Consider the following 18,673-nt stretch of genomic DNA (forward strand, 5'->3'; position numbering starts at 1 on the left):
CTTCTGCTGCTTTGCGTTTGTCATTGTATTTATTGTAGTATTTATTTTCCCCACGCAGACTGCGAGCCTTACGCAAATAAAACTTTTCATTGCACCCTAGTGTGTTTAATAATAAACTAATCTGAATCCGAATCCATCTAATGAATACTTCAGGCACTTGAGTTCTGCCAGCACTCATGGCCAAGCCAACACCAGTGAAAGAGATGAACTTGTCACATTGCTGTGCGTGGAATGGTGTTGCAGGGCAGAAATTAGTTGATCTGCCGCTATTGAATATTGGTGAATACACTTTAAAATTAATTAAATATTCTAGGGTATTACAAAAGATTTAAATTCTTTACTGTGTTTTTTTTTTGCTTCAGACTTGTTACTGCTTGACGTGACTGTAGGGCAGAAATTCCAGTAATTCCAGAGCAATAAGTTACAGCTTAGAATAATAAAAACTCCATTTCCCTCTGCTGGAAAGGGCACTAAGGTTACAAGTGAATCAATGTAATGGCATTAAGATAAATACTAAGATGGCAAGAAATGTAATATTTCAAAATGACTCGTGAATTCAAATTAAGTATGCAGGCACACTAAATGTCAAGGCTTATCTGTCTATGGGAAAATTGCACCAGTCATTCAGGGACTTCTTATAGAACTACTGTTGCTGTCACCCTGAATTGTGAACTGCTGTTACTTACTTACATAGTTTCCCTTCCTGCTCAACATACCTCACTTTTACTTCTCACAAGACATGGCCTCTTTAACCCAAGAAAATTTCAATGTATCAACAACATTTCAGAGTTGTATCCAGGTGCGGGATGAATTTAATTGTTACTGTAAAATGGTCGTGTGCAGCTGAATTCACAAGTCCCCTGTAGGCCGAAGAAGATGACCTCTCCTGGGGTTAGAGGACCGTGTATGGTCATAGCTGGGTGAGAGGAACAGGGATTGTCTTGCTGTTGTCCTGTTACTTGCCTGTTCTGCTTTGTTGTGTTCAGTGTTTCTCTGCTGAGCATTATGGGCATGCTATGCTGGTGCTGGAATGTGTGGTGACAGTGGCGAGCTGCCCCCCCAGCACCCTTAGGTATGTTAGTTATTATCGCAAACAATACTTTTCAGTGTATGTTTCAATGATAAATCTGAATCTGATGGCAATGTTAAAGACTTGCAGGTGCTGTTTCTGGTTGAAAATGTCAGTACTTCCAGGGTTAGTGTTTGAGTCTAACATAAAACAAAGCCAGGCACCTGGAAGGCATCCACTCCAGCTCCTTACTGATAAGCTTTAGTTAGCTCACCAATCACGTCAGCTGTACAGGAAGTGTAATTTCTAACTATACACTTGTCAGGTTAAACATCCACGTGTCAAGTTTACATGCTCAACAAGCAGATTTCGATAAATATGCACGCCAGAGCAAAACAGCTTCACCTTGACAAAGAATCTTAGAGTTTAAAGTTGAAGGTCAAAATGAATTTATTATCGAAGTATGTATATGTCACCACGTACTACCTTCAGATTTCTTGCAGGCATTACAGAAAATAAAGATGTGCAATAGAATTTATGGAAAAAACTACATAAACAAATACTGACAAAAGAGTGCAAATGAGAAGCATTTGTACAAATAAAAACAATGTAGAATATGAATTGAAAGTGAGTCCATATATCATGGAATCAGTTCAGAGTTGAAGTGAGTGAGATTATCCACTCTTGGTTCAGGATTTTGATGATTAAACTGTAGTGTAATTGTTCCAAAACCTGGTGCTGTGGGAACTAAGGCTCCTGTACATACTGCCTGTTGATAGTAGAGCGAAGAGAGCACAGCCTGGGTGGTGTGGGTCATTGATGGTGGATGCTGCTTTCTTGTGGCAGCCATCCTTGTAAATGTGCTCACTGATGATGGGGGCTACTCCTGTGATGCACTCAGCTGTATCTACCACTTTCTGAACCTTTTCAGTTCCTGGGCGTTGGTGCTTCCATACCAGGCCATGATGTAACCAGTCAGGATTCTCTCCACTGTGCATCTATAGAAGTTTGTCAAACTTTTAGATGATATGTTGAATCTTTGCAACTAAAGCAGGTATGTCAAGTGAGGTGTGGACGCATTACAGGTGGCATGAAAAAGTTCACTAAATTCCAGATGTTTGATCAGGGTATACAAAGAAAGGAAGGATTTTAATATATAGATTATGAAGACACACAGTCCTCTTTTATTGTCATTTAGTAATGCATGCATTAAGAAATGATACAATATTTCCAATATTTCCTCCGGTGTGATATCACAAAACACAGGACAGACCAAGACTGAAAAAACTGACAAAACCACATAATTATAACATATAGTTACAACAATGCAACAATACCATAACTTGATGAAGAAGTCCATGAGCACAGTAAAAGTTCAAAGTCTCTCAAATGTCCCACATCTCACGCAGACAGGAGAAGGAAGAAAAACTCTCCTTGCCATGCCTGACCACAATCCGTCTCTGAGTCATCCGAAAACTTCGAGCCTCCGAATCAGCTCTCTAACACCAAGTACTGAGCGCCATCTCTGTCGGAACGATTCGACCTCAATCTTGGTCACCAACAGCAGGCAAAGCCGGGGATTTTGAGGCCTACCCTCCGGAAGATTCCCGACCACACAGTAACGACAGCAGTGAATGAGCGTTTCAGAAATTTCTCCAGGTGTTCCTCTGTGCTTTCACATTCCTCTCCAGCAAATCAGAATTGTCCACGGCCCTTGCTGTCTCTCCTCCCACCGATATACAGTACTTTGAATGACTTTAGGACATCCCAAAGAGCTGGGAATAGTTCTTGATGCTATAACAATATCAGGGATACAGAAGCATAAGCAGCTTGAGAACTTGATGTTAACTGAAGGATAATTAGAATCAGAATCACATTTATTATCACTAAGATACTGTGTGTTGGGAAATTTGCTGTTTTGTGGCAGCAGTACAGTTTAATACATTAAAAAATACTGTAAGTTACAATAAGACATAGAAAGTAAATGCTAAAAAAAGAGCAAAAATAGTGAGGTAATGTTAATGGGCTCATCAACTGTTCAGAAATCTGATGGTGGAGGTGAAGAAATGATGGATAATTATTCAATAGGATACCATATAAACAACCTTACTCTGCTTAGAATAACAAGAGAGGGTATGTTTGCTTGCTGTCTCATCTAAAGGACAACACTTCAGTTCTGCACTGAAGTATCAAGTTTATTTGATCTAGGCATTTTCTGGCATTTGTTTCCCATTCCCGTTGCCTTCGAGATGGTTGTGGTGATTACCTATAATGTGCAGAACCAATCGAGGATCAACTTTAATTGGTGTATACATTTGCATGTATATGGCGAATTAAGAGCCAACTACAGGGATGTATAATGGGTCTAGAGCAGGGGTTCCCAACCTTTTTTATGCCATAGACACCTAGCATTAACTGAGATGTCCATGACCCTAGGTTGGGAACCCTTGGTCTAGAGTGCCTGTGTAGGACATACTCCTACATAACATTAATGATCCAGATGAGTTTTTATAATAATCCAGTATTACTAAAACTGCTTATTGTTTCAATTTGTTAATTCAAATTCCACCAGTGTGTTGGCGGGATATGAGCTCAGATGGATGAATGCAATTTGAATGATTGTGATTTGCTAAAGTGCTACAATTAAGATATAAAAGTTGCGGCATCATGTTATACCTTTGCAAAACTGGTTCAGATATACGTTTGTATGTGTTGACAGGTTTGAGGATGTTACGGGCTTTGGTTCCTAGTGGATTTCTGCCATTTCAGAGAGGGATGGATTGGATGAGACAGAGTGAGTGAGGTGAGTGGAAAAATTAAGGCAATGTCACATTAGCATTTAGCAATAGAGGGAGGGTAAGAGGCCAGAGGGAAAAGTCCCATGTGAGATGGGAATTCTGGAGATGGGAGAAGGCGTGAGACCAGCAGAGTTACATGCCATAAGTAGTTGGAATTGGTGTCATCTTCTGCTTCGGTAATCAGATAAAGATCTATTCAAACACAAAAACACCATTACAGCCCTTCTCAAGAATACTTAATCCATCTTCAGTTCTGGAGAGGGTCCACAGGAGGTTCACAAGAATGATCCCAGGAATAAAAGAGTTAACATATGATGGCTTTGGGCTTGTACTTATTGGAGTTTAAAAGAATGTGGGGGGCAATCTCATTGAAATCTACCGAATATTGAAAGGCCTAAGTGGAGAGGATGTTTCCTGTGGTGGGGGAGTCTAGGACCAGAAAGCACAGCCTCAGAATAGAAGGGCGTTCCTTTAGAACAGAGACGATGAGGAATTTCTTTAACTAGAGGGTGGTGAATCTATGGAATTCATTACCACAAATGGCTATGGGAGCCAAATCATTGAGTATATTTAGTGGAGGTAGATAGGTTCTTGGTTAATAAGGGCAACAAAGTTACACGGAGAAAGCAAGAGATTAGGGTTGGGAGGGTTAATAAATCAGCCATGAGAGAATGGCGAAACAGATTCAACGATCTGAATGGACTTATTCTGCTCCTATCTCTTCTGGTCTTGTGGTCTTATAAACAGGATTTATGTAGATTTCTAAATTTTATTTAGAGATACAGTGTGGAACAGGCCCTTCTGACCCAACGAGCCTCACCACCCAGCAGCCCATCGATTGCAAATAACAGGACAATCAATCTACAATGACCAGTTAACCCACTAACTGAAACGTTTTTGGAATGTGAGAGGAAACCAATGCACTCACGGGAAAAGCGTGCAAGCTTCTTACAGATGGCGTCAGAAGTGAACATCCGAACTCCACTACCCCGAGTTGTAATAGCGTCGCCCCAACTGTTATGCTACCGTGGCCCCAAGCAGGTAGGTATTGATGGACAGTATGTGTCTGGTGGCTGAAGGGCCTTGTTCTGTGCTGTATGATCTTATGGCTTGTTCAATGGTACACTGGGTTTCAAATTAAAGTGAGGAACATAGGTAAAAGATGGTGAAAATCAGTTAAGGATTGATTGCTCAGGAACAGAAAGAGAAAGGTCTTCTTTCCAATATTTTTATTAGTTTCTACTTAGAAGAATACAGAGTTCAAGAAAAAGGTGAAAAAAAAATTTTAAAAACCTACCAATTACATTATATCTATTCATAGTAACAATCTCATTACCCCATATTCATGTAAGTTAATCAAAAGTTATATTGAAATATACTAATTTATTACAAAAAAGAGACTAACCCCTACCGAGACCGAAGCTGTTTATTAAGGAGAAAAAAGGTAAAATACCTTCTCATATAATAAAAACTAATAATAGCCAACATCTGAATTTAAACAACGAATTGAAGGTTTTGAAAGTTCTGAAAATAATTCAGAAAAGGTTCCCAGAGGAAGGTCTTAAAGGATGGGGAAAACATGGGACTGGGTGGAAGATATGGGTTCTGAGGAATGACAAGAGGGAGAAAGGTCAGAAAGGATTTTGGAATTCAAGAGCTGGTGTAACTTGAAGAGCTTTAAATTTAAGATTAGCTTTATTTGTCATATGTACATCAAAACATTGAATCATCAGCGAAGTGTGTCATTTGTGTCAACAATCAACACAGTCTGAAATTCTGCTGCAGGCAGTGCACAAATGTCACTGATATAGCATGCTCACAACTTACTAACCCTTGCTAACCTGTATGTTTTTTGAATATGGGAGGAAACCAGAGCACCAAGAAGAAACCCATTCGGTCATGGGGAGAACGTACAAACTCCTTATATGGAATTGAACCCCAATGGCTGATCGCTGATGCTGTAACAGTATTATGCTAATGCTATGTTACCATGCTGCCAAATTGTTAATGCCTGAAATGATAACTGAAATACTGTTTTTTTTTGCAAGCCAGCGAAGAATAAAGTGAAGCTGAGTTTTCCTTTCACACCTTGTGGCATATTGGGTAGAATTTTTGTCATTTTCTTATCATTTGAGGCTGAGATGCTAGCTCGATGCCCAACCCAGATGGAAAGCATACAAGGAGCCAGCCACAATTGAACCCGGAACCATTTTTGATGCCGCTGCACTACCTTGAAAGAGAGTCGTCATTGTTACTGCCGGAATAAGTCAAGGAAATGTACATATTGATGCATGGTCTGTAGCCTGGTTATCAGGAAATATTAAGAACAGTATTTTGAGAAACATTGGATAGATTAACAACCTTGCCACATGATGGGAAGGATTGGCTCAAGCTAGAAATTGTGCAGGAAAGATTTGTGGGGATGTTGCCTAAACTGGAGGCTGTGAGTAATAAGGAGAAATGGGATAAAACATGGAACATAGAACACTACAACATAGTACAGGCCATTCAGTCCAATATACATAAAGTGTAAAAGAGAAACAAGAGTGGATATTGGACCACTGGAAAACGATGCTAGAGAGGTAGTAATGGGGGATAAGGAAATAGTGGATGAACTGAATAAGTATCTTGCATCAGTCTACACTGTGGAACACACTAGCAATATGGTGGAATTTCCAGGAGTCAGGGGTCATGAAGTGCACGAAGTTACCATTTCTAGAGATAAGGTTCTTGGGAAATTGAAAGCTCTGAAAGTAGACAAGACACCTGGACCAAATGGTGTACATCCCAGGGTTCTAAAAGAGGTGGTTGAAGAGATTTTGGAGGCATTAATAATGATCTTTCAAGAGTCACTAGATTCTGGAGTTGTTCCAGAAGACTGGAAGATTACAAATGTCACTCCGCTCTTCAAGAAGGGAGAGAGGCAGAAGAAAGGAAACTATAAACCAGTTAGTCTAACCTTAGTGGTTGGGAAGATGTTGGAATCAATTATTAAGGATGAAGTCTCAGGGTACTTGGAGGCACATGATAAAATAGGCCATAGTCAGCATGGTTTCCTCAAGGAAAATCTCGCCTAACATATCTGTTGGAATTCTTTGAAGAAATAACAGGCAGAATAGACAAAGGAGAATCAGTTGATATTGAGTACTTGGATTTCCAGAAGGCCTTTGACAAGATGCCACGCATGAGGCTGCATAACCATGGTATTACAGGAAAGATTCTAGCAAGTATAAGGCAGTGGCTGATTGGCAGGCAGCAAGGAGTGGGAATAAAAGGAGCCTTTTCAGGTTGGCTGCCAATGACTAGTGGTGTTCCACTGGGGACTGTGTTGGGGCCGATTCCTTTTACATTATACGTCAATGATTTGGATGGCTTTATTGCAAAGTTTGCAGATGATACGAGGATAGGTGAAGGGGCAGGTTGTTTTGAGGAAATAGAGAGGCTACAGAAAGACTTTGGCTGATTAGGAGGATGGGCAAAGAAGTGGCAGATAGGATACAGTGCCGGGAAGTGTATGGTCATGCAATTTGGTAGAAAAATGAAAGGGTAGTCTATTTTTCTAAATGGAGAGGAAACACAAAAACTAAAGTGCAAAGAGACTTGGGAGTTCTTGTGCAGGATTCCTTAAAGGTTGGTTTGCAGGTTGAGTCTGCGGTGAGGAAGGCAAATGCAATGTTAGCATAAAAACAAAAATGTAATGTTGAGACTTTATAAAGCACTGGTGAGGCCTCACTTGGAGTATTGTGAGCAGCTTTGAGCCCCTTATCTTAGAAAGGATGTTCTGAAACTGGAGAGGCTTCAAAGGAGGTTCATGAAAATGATTCCAAGATTGAATAGCTCGTTATGTGAAGAGCATTTGTTGGCTCTGGGCCTGTATTCACTAGAATTCAGAGGAATGAGGGGTGACCTAATTGAAACCTTCCGAGTGGTTAAAGGCCTTGATGGAGTGAAGATGGAGAGGATGTTTCCTACAGTTGGAGAGTCTAAGACCGGAGGACACAGCTTCAGAATAGAGCGGCATCCTTTTAGAATGGAAATGAGGAATTTCTTTAGCCAAAGAGTGGTGAATCTGTGAAATGCTTTGCCACAGGCAGCTGTGGAGGCCAAGCCTTTGTGTATGTTTGAGGCAGAGGTTACTAGATTCTTGATTGGTCAGGGCCTGAAGGGATACAGGAAGAAGGCAGGAGATTGGGGCTGAGAAGAAAATTGGATTAGCCATGATGAACTGGTGAAGCAGACCAATGGGCCAAATGGCCTAATTCTGTTCCTATATCTTATGGTCTTGTGGTCTGATATTGTGCTGACCTTTTAACCTACTGTTCCCTTCCACATAAACCTCTCAATGGGTCTGCTTTACCTGGAGCAAAGGAGACTGAATTATGACCTTATAGAACTTTATAAACTGTTATAGGGACACCGAGCAAATCAGCATGAATTCAGGCCCTTCTGCCCAACAAGTCCATGCTGGCCAAATGTTGAGGGGTACAGGTAGAGTAGATATGGCAGTCTCTTTCTCAGTTTAGGAGGTTTAACATGAGAGGGGAAAGATTTAAAGGAGATCTGAGGGTCATGTTTTTCATGCAGAGAGTGGTAGATATATAAAAGAATCTACCAGAGGAAGTGGTAGAGGCAGGTATAATCGCAGTATGTAAAAGACATTTGGACAGGTATGTGGATAGGAAAGGTGTAGAGGAATATGGGCCAAGCACAAGCGAACAGAGCGAAGTGTAGATATGCATTTTGGATAAACTGGACTGAAGGACCTGTTTTTGTGCCATATAACTCTGAATCTACAAAACCCTGGAAACCAGAGGGAGATCTGAATTGTGAAGAGAGGAATTTCAGTCATACTGAATATGTGATGAGTTTGACCCAAGGACATTTGCACAGGCAAAAGACTTCCTTAAGCAAGATTTCATCATCTCATTATGAAAGACAGAAAGGAAATTGGAGTTTTGAGAAGAACATTACTCATAGCTCTAAAGAGGAAATGAACAGTAAGTGTACTAGCATGGATGGAACAGTCAGGTAAAATGTCACAATTCCCCTACTCAGAGCAATGTTCTCATTTGCTTAATCACTTTTTTTTACAAAGTCCTTCAGATAAGAATAAAGATTAGCTTTATTTGTCATATGTACGTTGAAACATAGAGTAAAATGCATTGTTGTGTCAACAGCCAACACAGTCTGAGGGTGCGCTGGGTGCAGCCCACAAGTGTTGTCCTGCTTCATAACATAACATGCCCGCAGCTCAGTAACCCTAGCCCGTGTGTCTTTGGAATGTAGGAGGAAATTGGAGCACCTGGAGAAAACCCACATGGTCAGGGGGAGAATGTACTAACTCCTTACAACAGCAGTAGGAATTGAACCCCAATTTTACAGCTGGTGCTGTCGAGCTTTACTATGTTGCCCCAATATGAGATACATTACTCTGCAAATGTCTTGGGAACCCTATATTTTGATATGGTTTCAGACAGCATGGCCTCCACAGAGCCCTGATCTCAATATCATCGAGGCTGCCTAGGAGTTCCTGGAGAGACAGAAGCAAGTGAGACAACTAAAGTCTGCAGAAGAACACGTTCTACAAGATCAACACACATAAAATGCTGGAGGAACTCTGCAGGCCAGGCAGTGTCTATGAAAAGAGTACAGTCGAAGTTTCAGGAAGGGTCTCGGCCCGAAACGTCAACTGTACTCTTTTCCTAGATGCTGCCTGGCCTGCTGAGTTCCTCCAGCATTTTGTGTGTGTTGCTCGGATTTCCAGCATCTTCAGATTTTCTCTTGTTTGTGAAGTTCTGCAAGATGCTTGGAACAGCTGATTTTCTTATATAACTGCATGACGGTGTACCTAGTGTATTGATGTAGTTTTAAAGGTCACATCAAGTATCGATTTGATTTAGTTTTTTACTGTTTACTGCTCTTTTATAGTAATTTTTTGTTATTTAAAAACTTTTTAGTTTATTATTTTTCAAGTATCTTCACTTTACAGGTATTTTTACATGTACCTAAGACTTGTGCACAGCACTGCACAAGAGTGGTTGTTGTACAAATGTGTAATTCTCAGTGATTTCCAGGTGTGAGCGTATTTCTCCCCAACAAGCGTGGGCAGTTTCTCCCTTGATCCTGAGGTTATCCTGTTCAGATTCACTGACTGGATGGTGTTTTCAGTGATTTGAACAATCACTGATCAGGGATTGTGTTTGCACTGACCATATCCCTGCTGAGTTACTGAAGAGCAGAGGATACATGTGTATGTGCACTCTCTACCAGTACATCACCAAGGTCTGGACTGCTGAGAACATCCCACAGCAATGGAGAAATGCAAACATGGTTGTCATTTGTAAGAACAAGGGTGACAAGGCCATCTGCGGCAATAGTAGGGGCATATCACTCCTTTCTGTTGCTGGAAAGGTCCTGGCTAAGGTGATGCTTCAGAGACTCATCAGCAACATAGACATAGAATAGTACAGCACAGTACAGGCCCTTCGGCCTACAGTGTTGTGCTGACCCTCAAACCCTGCCTCCCATATAACCCTCCACCTTAAATTCCTTCATATACCTGTCTAGTAGTCTCTTAAATTTCACTAGTGTATCTGCCTCCACCACTGACTCAGGCGGTGCATTCCACGCACCAACCACTATCTGAGTAAAAACCCTTCCTCTAATATCCCCCTTGAACTTCCCACCCCTTACCTTAAAGCCATGTCCGAGTCAATGCTGCCTGAATTGCAACTAGGAATTAGGAAGAACAGGAGCACGATCAACATGATATTCACAGCCCGGCAGCTTCAGGAAAAGTGCAGGGAGCAACATCAGGACTTGCTTATGGCCTTTGTCGACCTCTTCAAGGCATTCGACACTGTACAAAGAGAGCTCTTATGGGATGTTCTCCTCAGGTTTGGCTGTCCCAATAAATTTGTTAACATCCTCTACCAGTTCCACACTGGGATGACTGCTCAGGTGATCGTAGGAGGACAAGAGTCCGAGCCCTTCCTTGTACGCACAGGGGTGAGACAGGGGTGTGTGCTAGAGCCAGTGCTCTTTAACATCTTTCTCTTGTGTTTTACCAAGCTTCTCCACAATGAGACTGAAGATAGCAGCGGTGTGGCAGTGGACGTCGGATTAGATTGCAACCTTTTTGACATCAGGAAGCTCCACGCAACCACCAAACTCAGTAGAGAGCGGGTTCAGGAGCTGCAGTATGCAGACGACTGTGCTCTTGTGGCCCATACTCGAGGATCTTCAGACTGTCCTTGCTGTGGCGGTGACAGCGTACAGCAGGATGGGGCTGACTGTCAATACCACCAAGACCATAAGACAAAGGAGCAGAAGTAAGCCATTCGGCCCATCGAGTCTGCTCCGCCATTTTATCATGAGCTGATCCATTTTATCCTATTTAGTCCCACTTCCCCGCCTTCTCACCATAACCTTTGATGCCCTGGCTACTCAGATACCTATCAATCTCTGCCTTAAATACACCCAATGACTTGGCCTCTACTGCTGCCCGTGGCAACAAATTCCATAGATTCACCACCCTCTGATAAAAATTTTTTTTCGCATTTCTGTTCTGAAAGGGCGCCCTTCAATCCTGAAGTCATGCCCTCTCGTACTAGACTCCCCCATCATGGGAAACAACTTACCACATCCACTCTGTCCATGCCTTTTAACATTCGAAATGTTTCTATGAGGTCTCCCCTCATTCTTCTAAACTCCAAGGAATACAGTCCAAGAGCGGACAAACGTTCCTCATATGTTAACCCTCTCATTCCCGGAATCATTCTAGTGAATCTTCTCTGTACCCTCTCCAACGTCAGCACATTCTTTCTTAAATAAGGAGACCAAAACTGCCCACAGTACTCCAAGTGAGGTCTCACCAGCGCCTTATAGAGCCTCAACATCACATCCCTGCTCCTATACTGTATTCCTCTAGAAATGAATGCCAACATTGCATTCGCCTTCTTCACTACCGACTCAACCTGGGGGTTAACTTTAAGGGAATCCTGTACGAGGACTCCCAAGTCCCGTTGCATCTCAGAACTTTGAATCCTTTCCCCATTTAAATAATAGTCTACCCGTTTATTTTTTCTGCCAAAGTGCATAACCGTACACTTTCCAACATTGTACTTCATTTGCCACTTCTCTGCCCATTCTTCCAATCTATCCAAGTCTCTCTGCAGACTCTCCATTTCCTTAGCACTACTGGCCCCTCCACCTATCTTCGTATCATCAGCAAACTTAGCCACAAAGCCATCTATTCCATAATCCAAATCGTTGATGTACAATGTAAAAAGAAGCGGTCCCAACACTGATCCCTGTGGAACACCACTGGTAACCGGCAGCCAACCAGAATAGGATCCCTTTATTCCCACTCTCTGTTTCCTGCCAATCAGCCAACGCTCTATCCACGTATGTAACTTTCCTGTAATTCCATGGGCTCTTATCTTGTTAAGTAGCCTCATGTGTGGCACCTTGTCAAAGGCCTTCTGAAAATCCAAATATACAACATCCACTGCATCTCCCTTGTCTAGCCTACTGGTAATTTCCTCAAAAAATTGTAATAGGTTTGTCAGGCAGGATTTTCCTTTAAGGAATCCATTCTACCTATCTTGTCATATGCCTCCAGGTACTCTGTAACCTCATCCTTGACAATCGACTCCAACAACTTCCCAATCACCGACATCAAGCTAACAGGTCTATAATTTCCTTTTTGCTTCCTTGCCCCCTTCTTAAATAGCGGAGTGACATTTGCAATCTTCCAGTCTTCTGGAACCATGCCAGAATCTATCGACTTTTGAAAGATCATCGCTAATGCCTCCGCAATCTCCACAGCTACTTCCTTCAGAACACGAGGGTGCATTCCATCTGGTCCAGGAGATTTATCAACCTTTAGTCTATTCAGCTTCCTGAGTACTTCCTCTGTCATAATTGTGACTGCACACACTTCTCTTCCCTGCCACCCTTGAGTGTCTGGTATCCTGCTGTCTTCCTCAGTGAAGACTGATGCAAAATACTTGTTCAGTTCCTCTGCCATCTCCTCATCTCCCATTACGATTTCTCCAGTATCATTTTCTATCAGTCCTATATCTACTCTCACCTGTCTTTTACTCCTTATATACTTGAAAAAGCTTTTAGTATCCTCTTTGATATTATTTGCTAGTTTCCTTTCATAGTTAATCTTTTCTCTCTTAATGACCTTCTTGGTTTCCTTTTGTAAGGTTTTAAAGACTTCCCAATCCTCTGTCTTCTCACTAATTTTTGCTTCCTTGTATGCCCTCTCCTTAGCTTTAACTTTGGCTTTGACTTCTCTTGTCAACCACGGTTGCGTCCTTTTTCCACTCGAAAATTTCTTCTTTTTTGGAATATACCTGTCTTGCACATTCCTCATTTCTTGCATAAACTCCAGCCACTGCTGCTCTGCCGTCTTTCCCGCCAGTGTCTCTTTCCAGTCAACTTTGGCCAGTTCCTCTCTCATGCCACTGTAGTTTCCTTTACTCCACTGAAGTACCGACACATCAGATTTCGGCTTCTCTTTTCTAATTTCACAGTGAACTCAATCATGTTATGATCACTGCCTCCTAAGGGTTCTTTCACCTCAATCTCTCCAATCACCTCCGGTTCATTACACAATACCCAATCCAGTACAGTCGATCTCCTAGTGGGCTCAACAACAAGCTGTTCTAAAAAGCCATCTCGCAGACATTCTACAAATTCTCTCTCTTGAGATCCAGTGCCCACCTGATTTTTCCAATCTACTCGCATGTTAAAATCCCCCACAATTATCATGACACATGTGCTTTTGAAAAGAGAGGGAGAGCGACGAAGACTAACTTTTGGATTTCTGCTGAGTCGGAGAGAGAGAGAAGGGCACCGAGCAGCTTGTAAGTCACTATGGTGACCGAGAGCGGCGTTATATGATGGACAATCGATTTTATGCTTTCTTTGAAGTGTGTTTATACTTTCCAAGGACATTGCCAGCTAGTGCATTTTTACACAGACAGAGAAGGGAGGAGTTATTTGAATGACAGTTGGTACTCAGTACGGTGAGATAAATAGGAGGTCAGATGATAGAACTGAGACACATGTTTTTGGACACTGAATGGGCTTTGTTGTGCCCACAGAAAAAGTGGGTTTTTGGAGGATTGATTAGTGGCGCTTGCAGTGAGAAAAGGGAGTGACCGGTGGGGAGTTGTCCATGTTGTCAACCCTTGCCTGGGTTGATGACTCCACCACAGAAAAACGGTCCCCTTGGTTGAAGTCACAGTCGGTGACTTTTAAAGGATTTCGGAGGACAACGGGAAGATCAACAGCATCAGCTCATCTGAAGACTCAAATCTCTCCCTCTCTCTCTCTCCATCCATCACTACTCAACTCAATACCACGAACTGAACTGAACTTTACTCATCATCGTAAGATTCTATCTATTTACCCCTTGACTTGAAGAAGCTTGGTTTTTATATATATTCCATACTTATATATAATCATTGCTAACCTGTTTGATTTATCTACATTTATATCACTGCATTGCGTAGTTACTAATAAATATCATTAGTCAATAGCAATACTGGACTCCAAAGGGTTTTCCTTTTCTGCTGGTTCTTTATGGGGTACGTGACAAAATTGGGGCTTCGTCTGGGATATGAACAAACTGGTCGGGAGGCTTGTTTGAATTGATTGGGGAAAATCCCTTTTGATTTGCTTGTGTGGAAATACAGCAGAAATGGACACTAGTGTTGAGAAGTTTCTGTTGGAACCAACCCCTGAAGCATTGTATGATGCTACGAGGGTTGTGCTGTTGGGAATTGCTCAAAAGTTAAGACTAAAGGTGACCACTAAGATGAGGAAAGCTCCGATGCAGACGATAATAGCCCAGCATTATATAGATAAGGGAACATTTAATGAGGAGGAATTAGAGTTATTTGCTGAAGGTAAGGTACTTACTGAGGCTGAGGTTCAGTTGGAATTAAAATTGAAATTAAAACAGCTCCAGGCTGATGAAGTGGAAAGGCAGAGGATCCATGAGGCTAGAGAGGCAGACAAACAGAGAGAAGAGGCAGAAAGACAGACAGTTTAAAAGGGAGATATGGCAGCTGAGAGGTTTAGTGTTGGACCCTGATGATTTTTACAGCTCAGAAGGGCTTGTTTTGTTTGATGAATTTAAAAGTTGTGTCCTTGATGATGTAAGGGCATACCTGGGTGCAGAGGATACCGCCACCTTGCGGGTGTCTGCTAAGAAAGCAGACGAAGTTGTTTTAACCCACAAGCTTGAGTTTACTTCAGATGAGAATTACCCAGAGAATAGCTGGGAGGTTCAGGGTGACCTTGAATTTGAAACTTGGACAAGTGATGACAGCCCAGAAGAGGCAGCCGCCCCGATTGCCTGTGTTCAGGTTGTTGAAGTACCTGTGAATTCACAGGGTTCTGAACCTTGTGTTGAAGCTCAGTTAAAGTCTGAGGTGTCTGACTTGATTAGAAAGGAATGCAGTTTTTTGTGTCAGATGATCTTGGTTCAGTGAATAATGGGTTAACCTTGCTACCAGTGGAATGTGAGGATTCTCAGTCACTTGTATTAGACAGTGAGCTAGAAGGTAGTGATGAGGCGAAAATTGGTGAGTTCAGTGTTGCTGAAAATAAGGGGAAAAGTGCTGTTCCTGGATTTTTGAGTAAAGTGCTGGGAAAGGTTGGATTGGTTGCGCGCGACCTTCGACCCTGCTTACAGGACAAAGGCCTGCTGAGGAAGGATGTGTTACTCTGTGGAATTCTGTTTGGACATTTGGAGGTAAACACCTGCTAGCTTATGATGTTGTGGAGAAGAAGGAGGATTGTTATGGTTTTGAGGTGGAAGTTGTTATGGAGACAAGTTGAAGTGAAGGCCGTAATCAGATAAATGGATTGCTTGGTCTCTTCCACAATGTGTACACGGTTCTTATAAGCCTGGTGATGGTGCTAAGTTTAGTAAACAATGGAGGAATGTTGACACCTCTCCAAGCTGAGATTGATTTAGCTGTTCAATTGATGAGCAAATCTGCTGCTAAGAATTCACGCAGGAAGACTGATGTTTATCCCACATGTGCAGATACTCGAAGTATGTTTAGGAAGCCTGCTGAGGCCCATAATAGCAAAACCAGTAGTTTAAATTATGATGATGTATCACAGACTTTTCTACCTTCCAGATTTCAGCAGGATGAGGAAGGTTTGTCCTTATTAAGGAAGAAATTTCTAGAGGAACAGAAGCGAGATTCTGAAATGGTGGCTTTAAAGTGTACAGTTTTGGTCACCGAATTATAGGAAAGTTGTCAACAAAACAGAGAGAGTACAGAGAAGATTTACTAGAATGTTACCTGGGTTTCATCACCTAAGTTACAGAGAAAGGTTGAACAAGTTGGGTCTTTATTCTTTGGAACGTAAAGGGTTGAGGAGGGACTTGATAAAGGTATTTAAAATTATGAGGGGGATAGATAGAGTTGATGTGGCTAGGCTTTTTCCATTGAGAGTGGGGGAGATTCAAACAAGAGGACATGAGTGGAGAGTTAAAGGGCAAAAGTTTAGGGGTAACATGAGGGGAAACTTCTTTACTCAGAGAGTGGTAGCTGTGTGGAACGAGCTTCCAGCAGAAGTGGTTGAGGCAGGTTCGATGTTGTCGCTTAAAGTTAAATAGGACAGCTATATGGACAGGAAAGGAATGGAGAGTTATGGGCTGAGTGCAGGTCGGTGGGACTAGGTGAGAGTAAGAGTTTGGCACGGACTAGAGGGGCCAAGGTGGCCTGTTTCCGTGCTGTAATTGTTATATGGTTAAAGGAGATAGCTCTCACAGGAGGGGAGGTTCAGAGGGAGTCAGTAGGATATTATCTTAAAGATGGGGTGTTAATGAGGAAGTGGAGACCAGCCACTGTGCTTGCAAGTGAGGACTGGTTTATTGAATATCAGGTAGTGATTCTGAAAGTTTACAGGGCTGAAATTTTAAACATGACTTTCAGTATGCATTTAGGTGGACATTATGGTGTGAGGAAGACAGTGAACAGGATTATGAAGGAATTTTACTGGCCTAGTTTAAGAAAGGATGTTGTGACTTGTACAGGACTTGCCATACCTGTCAAGTTGAGGGGAAATCTAATCAGGTTATTCAGGTAGCACTACTTAAACCGATACCTGCTTTTGGTGAACCTTTTTCTCGGGTCATAGTGGATTATGTAGGCCCATTGCCAAAGACTGCTGCTGGTTATCAGGATGTGTTAATTACGTGTGCTGTGTCTGGGTTCACTGAAGCTGTGTCTTTTGAAAACATCAAGGCCAAGACAGTGGTAAAAGCATTCAGTAAGTTTTTCACACTGGTAGGTCTGCCCAAAGAAATTCAATTTGACCAGGGTAATAACTTTACTTTGAGAACATTCCAGGGGATAGTTAGAGAATTGGAAGCTAAGCACAGTGTCATCTGCATATCACGTAGAGTCCAAGGGGTAGGTAGATGGTGATTGGTAGGTAGGTGGTGGTAGGTAGGGGGTGGAGGGGGGAATGAAAGAAGGAACTGAGGGGTGATGAATCGTAAATACAGGAGATGCTGCAAATCTGGAGCCACACATATGAAATGCTGGTGGAACTCGAGCCATTCAAGAGTTCCTCTGGCATTTTGTACATGTTGCTCTAAATTTCAAAGTTCAAACTTCAAAGTAAATTTATTATCAAAGTACATATTTGTCACTATATACTGCCTTGAAATCCATTTTCTTGCAGGCTTTGAAGCAGAGCAAGGAAATACAATGGAAAACTGCAAGTACTGACAACCAATGCACAAAAGAATACAAACCACAAAAACAAAAATAAATAAACACAAAACAGATAAATAAACAAACAAACAGGTGGACAGACAGATAGATAATTTCAAGAATATAAGTTGTAGCGTCCTTGAAAGTGAGTCCATAGATTACGGAATCAGTTCAGTGTTGAGGTGAGTGAAGTTATCTATGCTGGTTCAGGAGCCTAATGGTTGAAGGCAATAACTGTTGCTGAACCTGGTGGTGTGGGACCAGAGGCTTCTGTACCTCCATCCCCAATGGCAGCAGTGAGACGAGAGTATTTCCAGTATTTGCAGAACCTCTTGTGTACAGGCAGATATTTAAGTTGTGCAGAAATGAATGTGGTTCATGACAGTCCTGTCACTCAATGTAGTGGTGCCCTAAGGCAGGGTTTCCCAACCTTTTTGATGCCATGGACCCCTACTAGTGACCAAGGGGTTGGTGGACCCCTGCTCTAAGGTTTCTTATAAAACTGACATTTATGCTTCTCTCAAACAGGAGAAAATCTGCAGATGCTGAAAATTCAAGCAACAGACACAAAAAATGCTGGTGAACGCAGCAGGCCAGGCAGCATCTATAGGAAGAGGTACAGTCGATGTTTCAGGCCAAGACCCTTCGTCAGGACTAACTGAAAGAAGAGATAGTAAGAGATTTGAGAGGGGGAGGTGAGATCTGAAATAATAGGAGAAGACAGGAGGGGGAGGATGGAGCTAAGAACTGGAAAGTTGATTGGCAAAAGGGATACAAGGCTGGAGAAGGGAGAGGATCATGGAACGGGAGGCCTAGGGAGAAAGAAAGGGGGAGTGGGCACCCAGAGGATGGGGAAGGAGTTGCAGTGAGAGGGACAGAGGGAGAAAAAAAGGAAAAGAAAAATAAATAAGGGATGGGGTATGACGGGGAGGTGGAGCGTTAACGGAAGTTAGAGAACTCAACGTTCATGCTACCAGGTTGGAGGCTACCCAGACAGAATATAAGGTGTTGTTTCTCCAACCTGAGTGTGGCTTCATCTTGACAGTAGAGGAGGCCGTGGATAGACATGTCAGAATGGGAATGGGACGTGGAATTAAAATGTGTGG

At 42.2% G+C, this 18,673-nt stretch overlaps 1 protein-coding gene across 3 annotated transcripts in view; it reads left to right on the forward strand.

Annotated features, from left to right (window-relative positions):
- Positions 1-18,673, forward strand: part of LOC140202789 (uncharacterized) — a 52,201-nt gene that overhangs the window by 2,559 nt on the left and 30,969 nt on the right. For 2 of the 3 annotated variants that reach the window (XM_072268128.1, XM_072268129.1), the window contains exons 2-3: positions 3,729-3,812; positions 4,585-4,848. In XM_072268128.1, coding sequence (XP_072124229.1) covers positions 4,827-4,848 — 22 coding nt within the window. In that variant the 5' untranslated portion in view covers positions 3,729-3,812; positions 4,585-4,826. Of the gene's footprint in view, position 1; positions 280-3,728; positions 3,813-4,584; positions 4,849-18,673 lie in introns of those variants that run through there. The other variant, XM_072268130.1, reaches the window with a different exon arrangement.

Source organism: Mobula birostris, chromosome 9 (genome assembly GCF_030028105.1).
Source record: "Mobula birostris isolate sMobBir1 chromosome 9, sMobBir1.hap1, whole genome shotgun sequence".
NCBI classification, from domain to species: Eukaryota; Metazoa; Chordata; class Chondrichthyes; order Myliobatiformes; family Myliobatidae; genus Mobula; species Mobula birostris.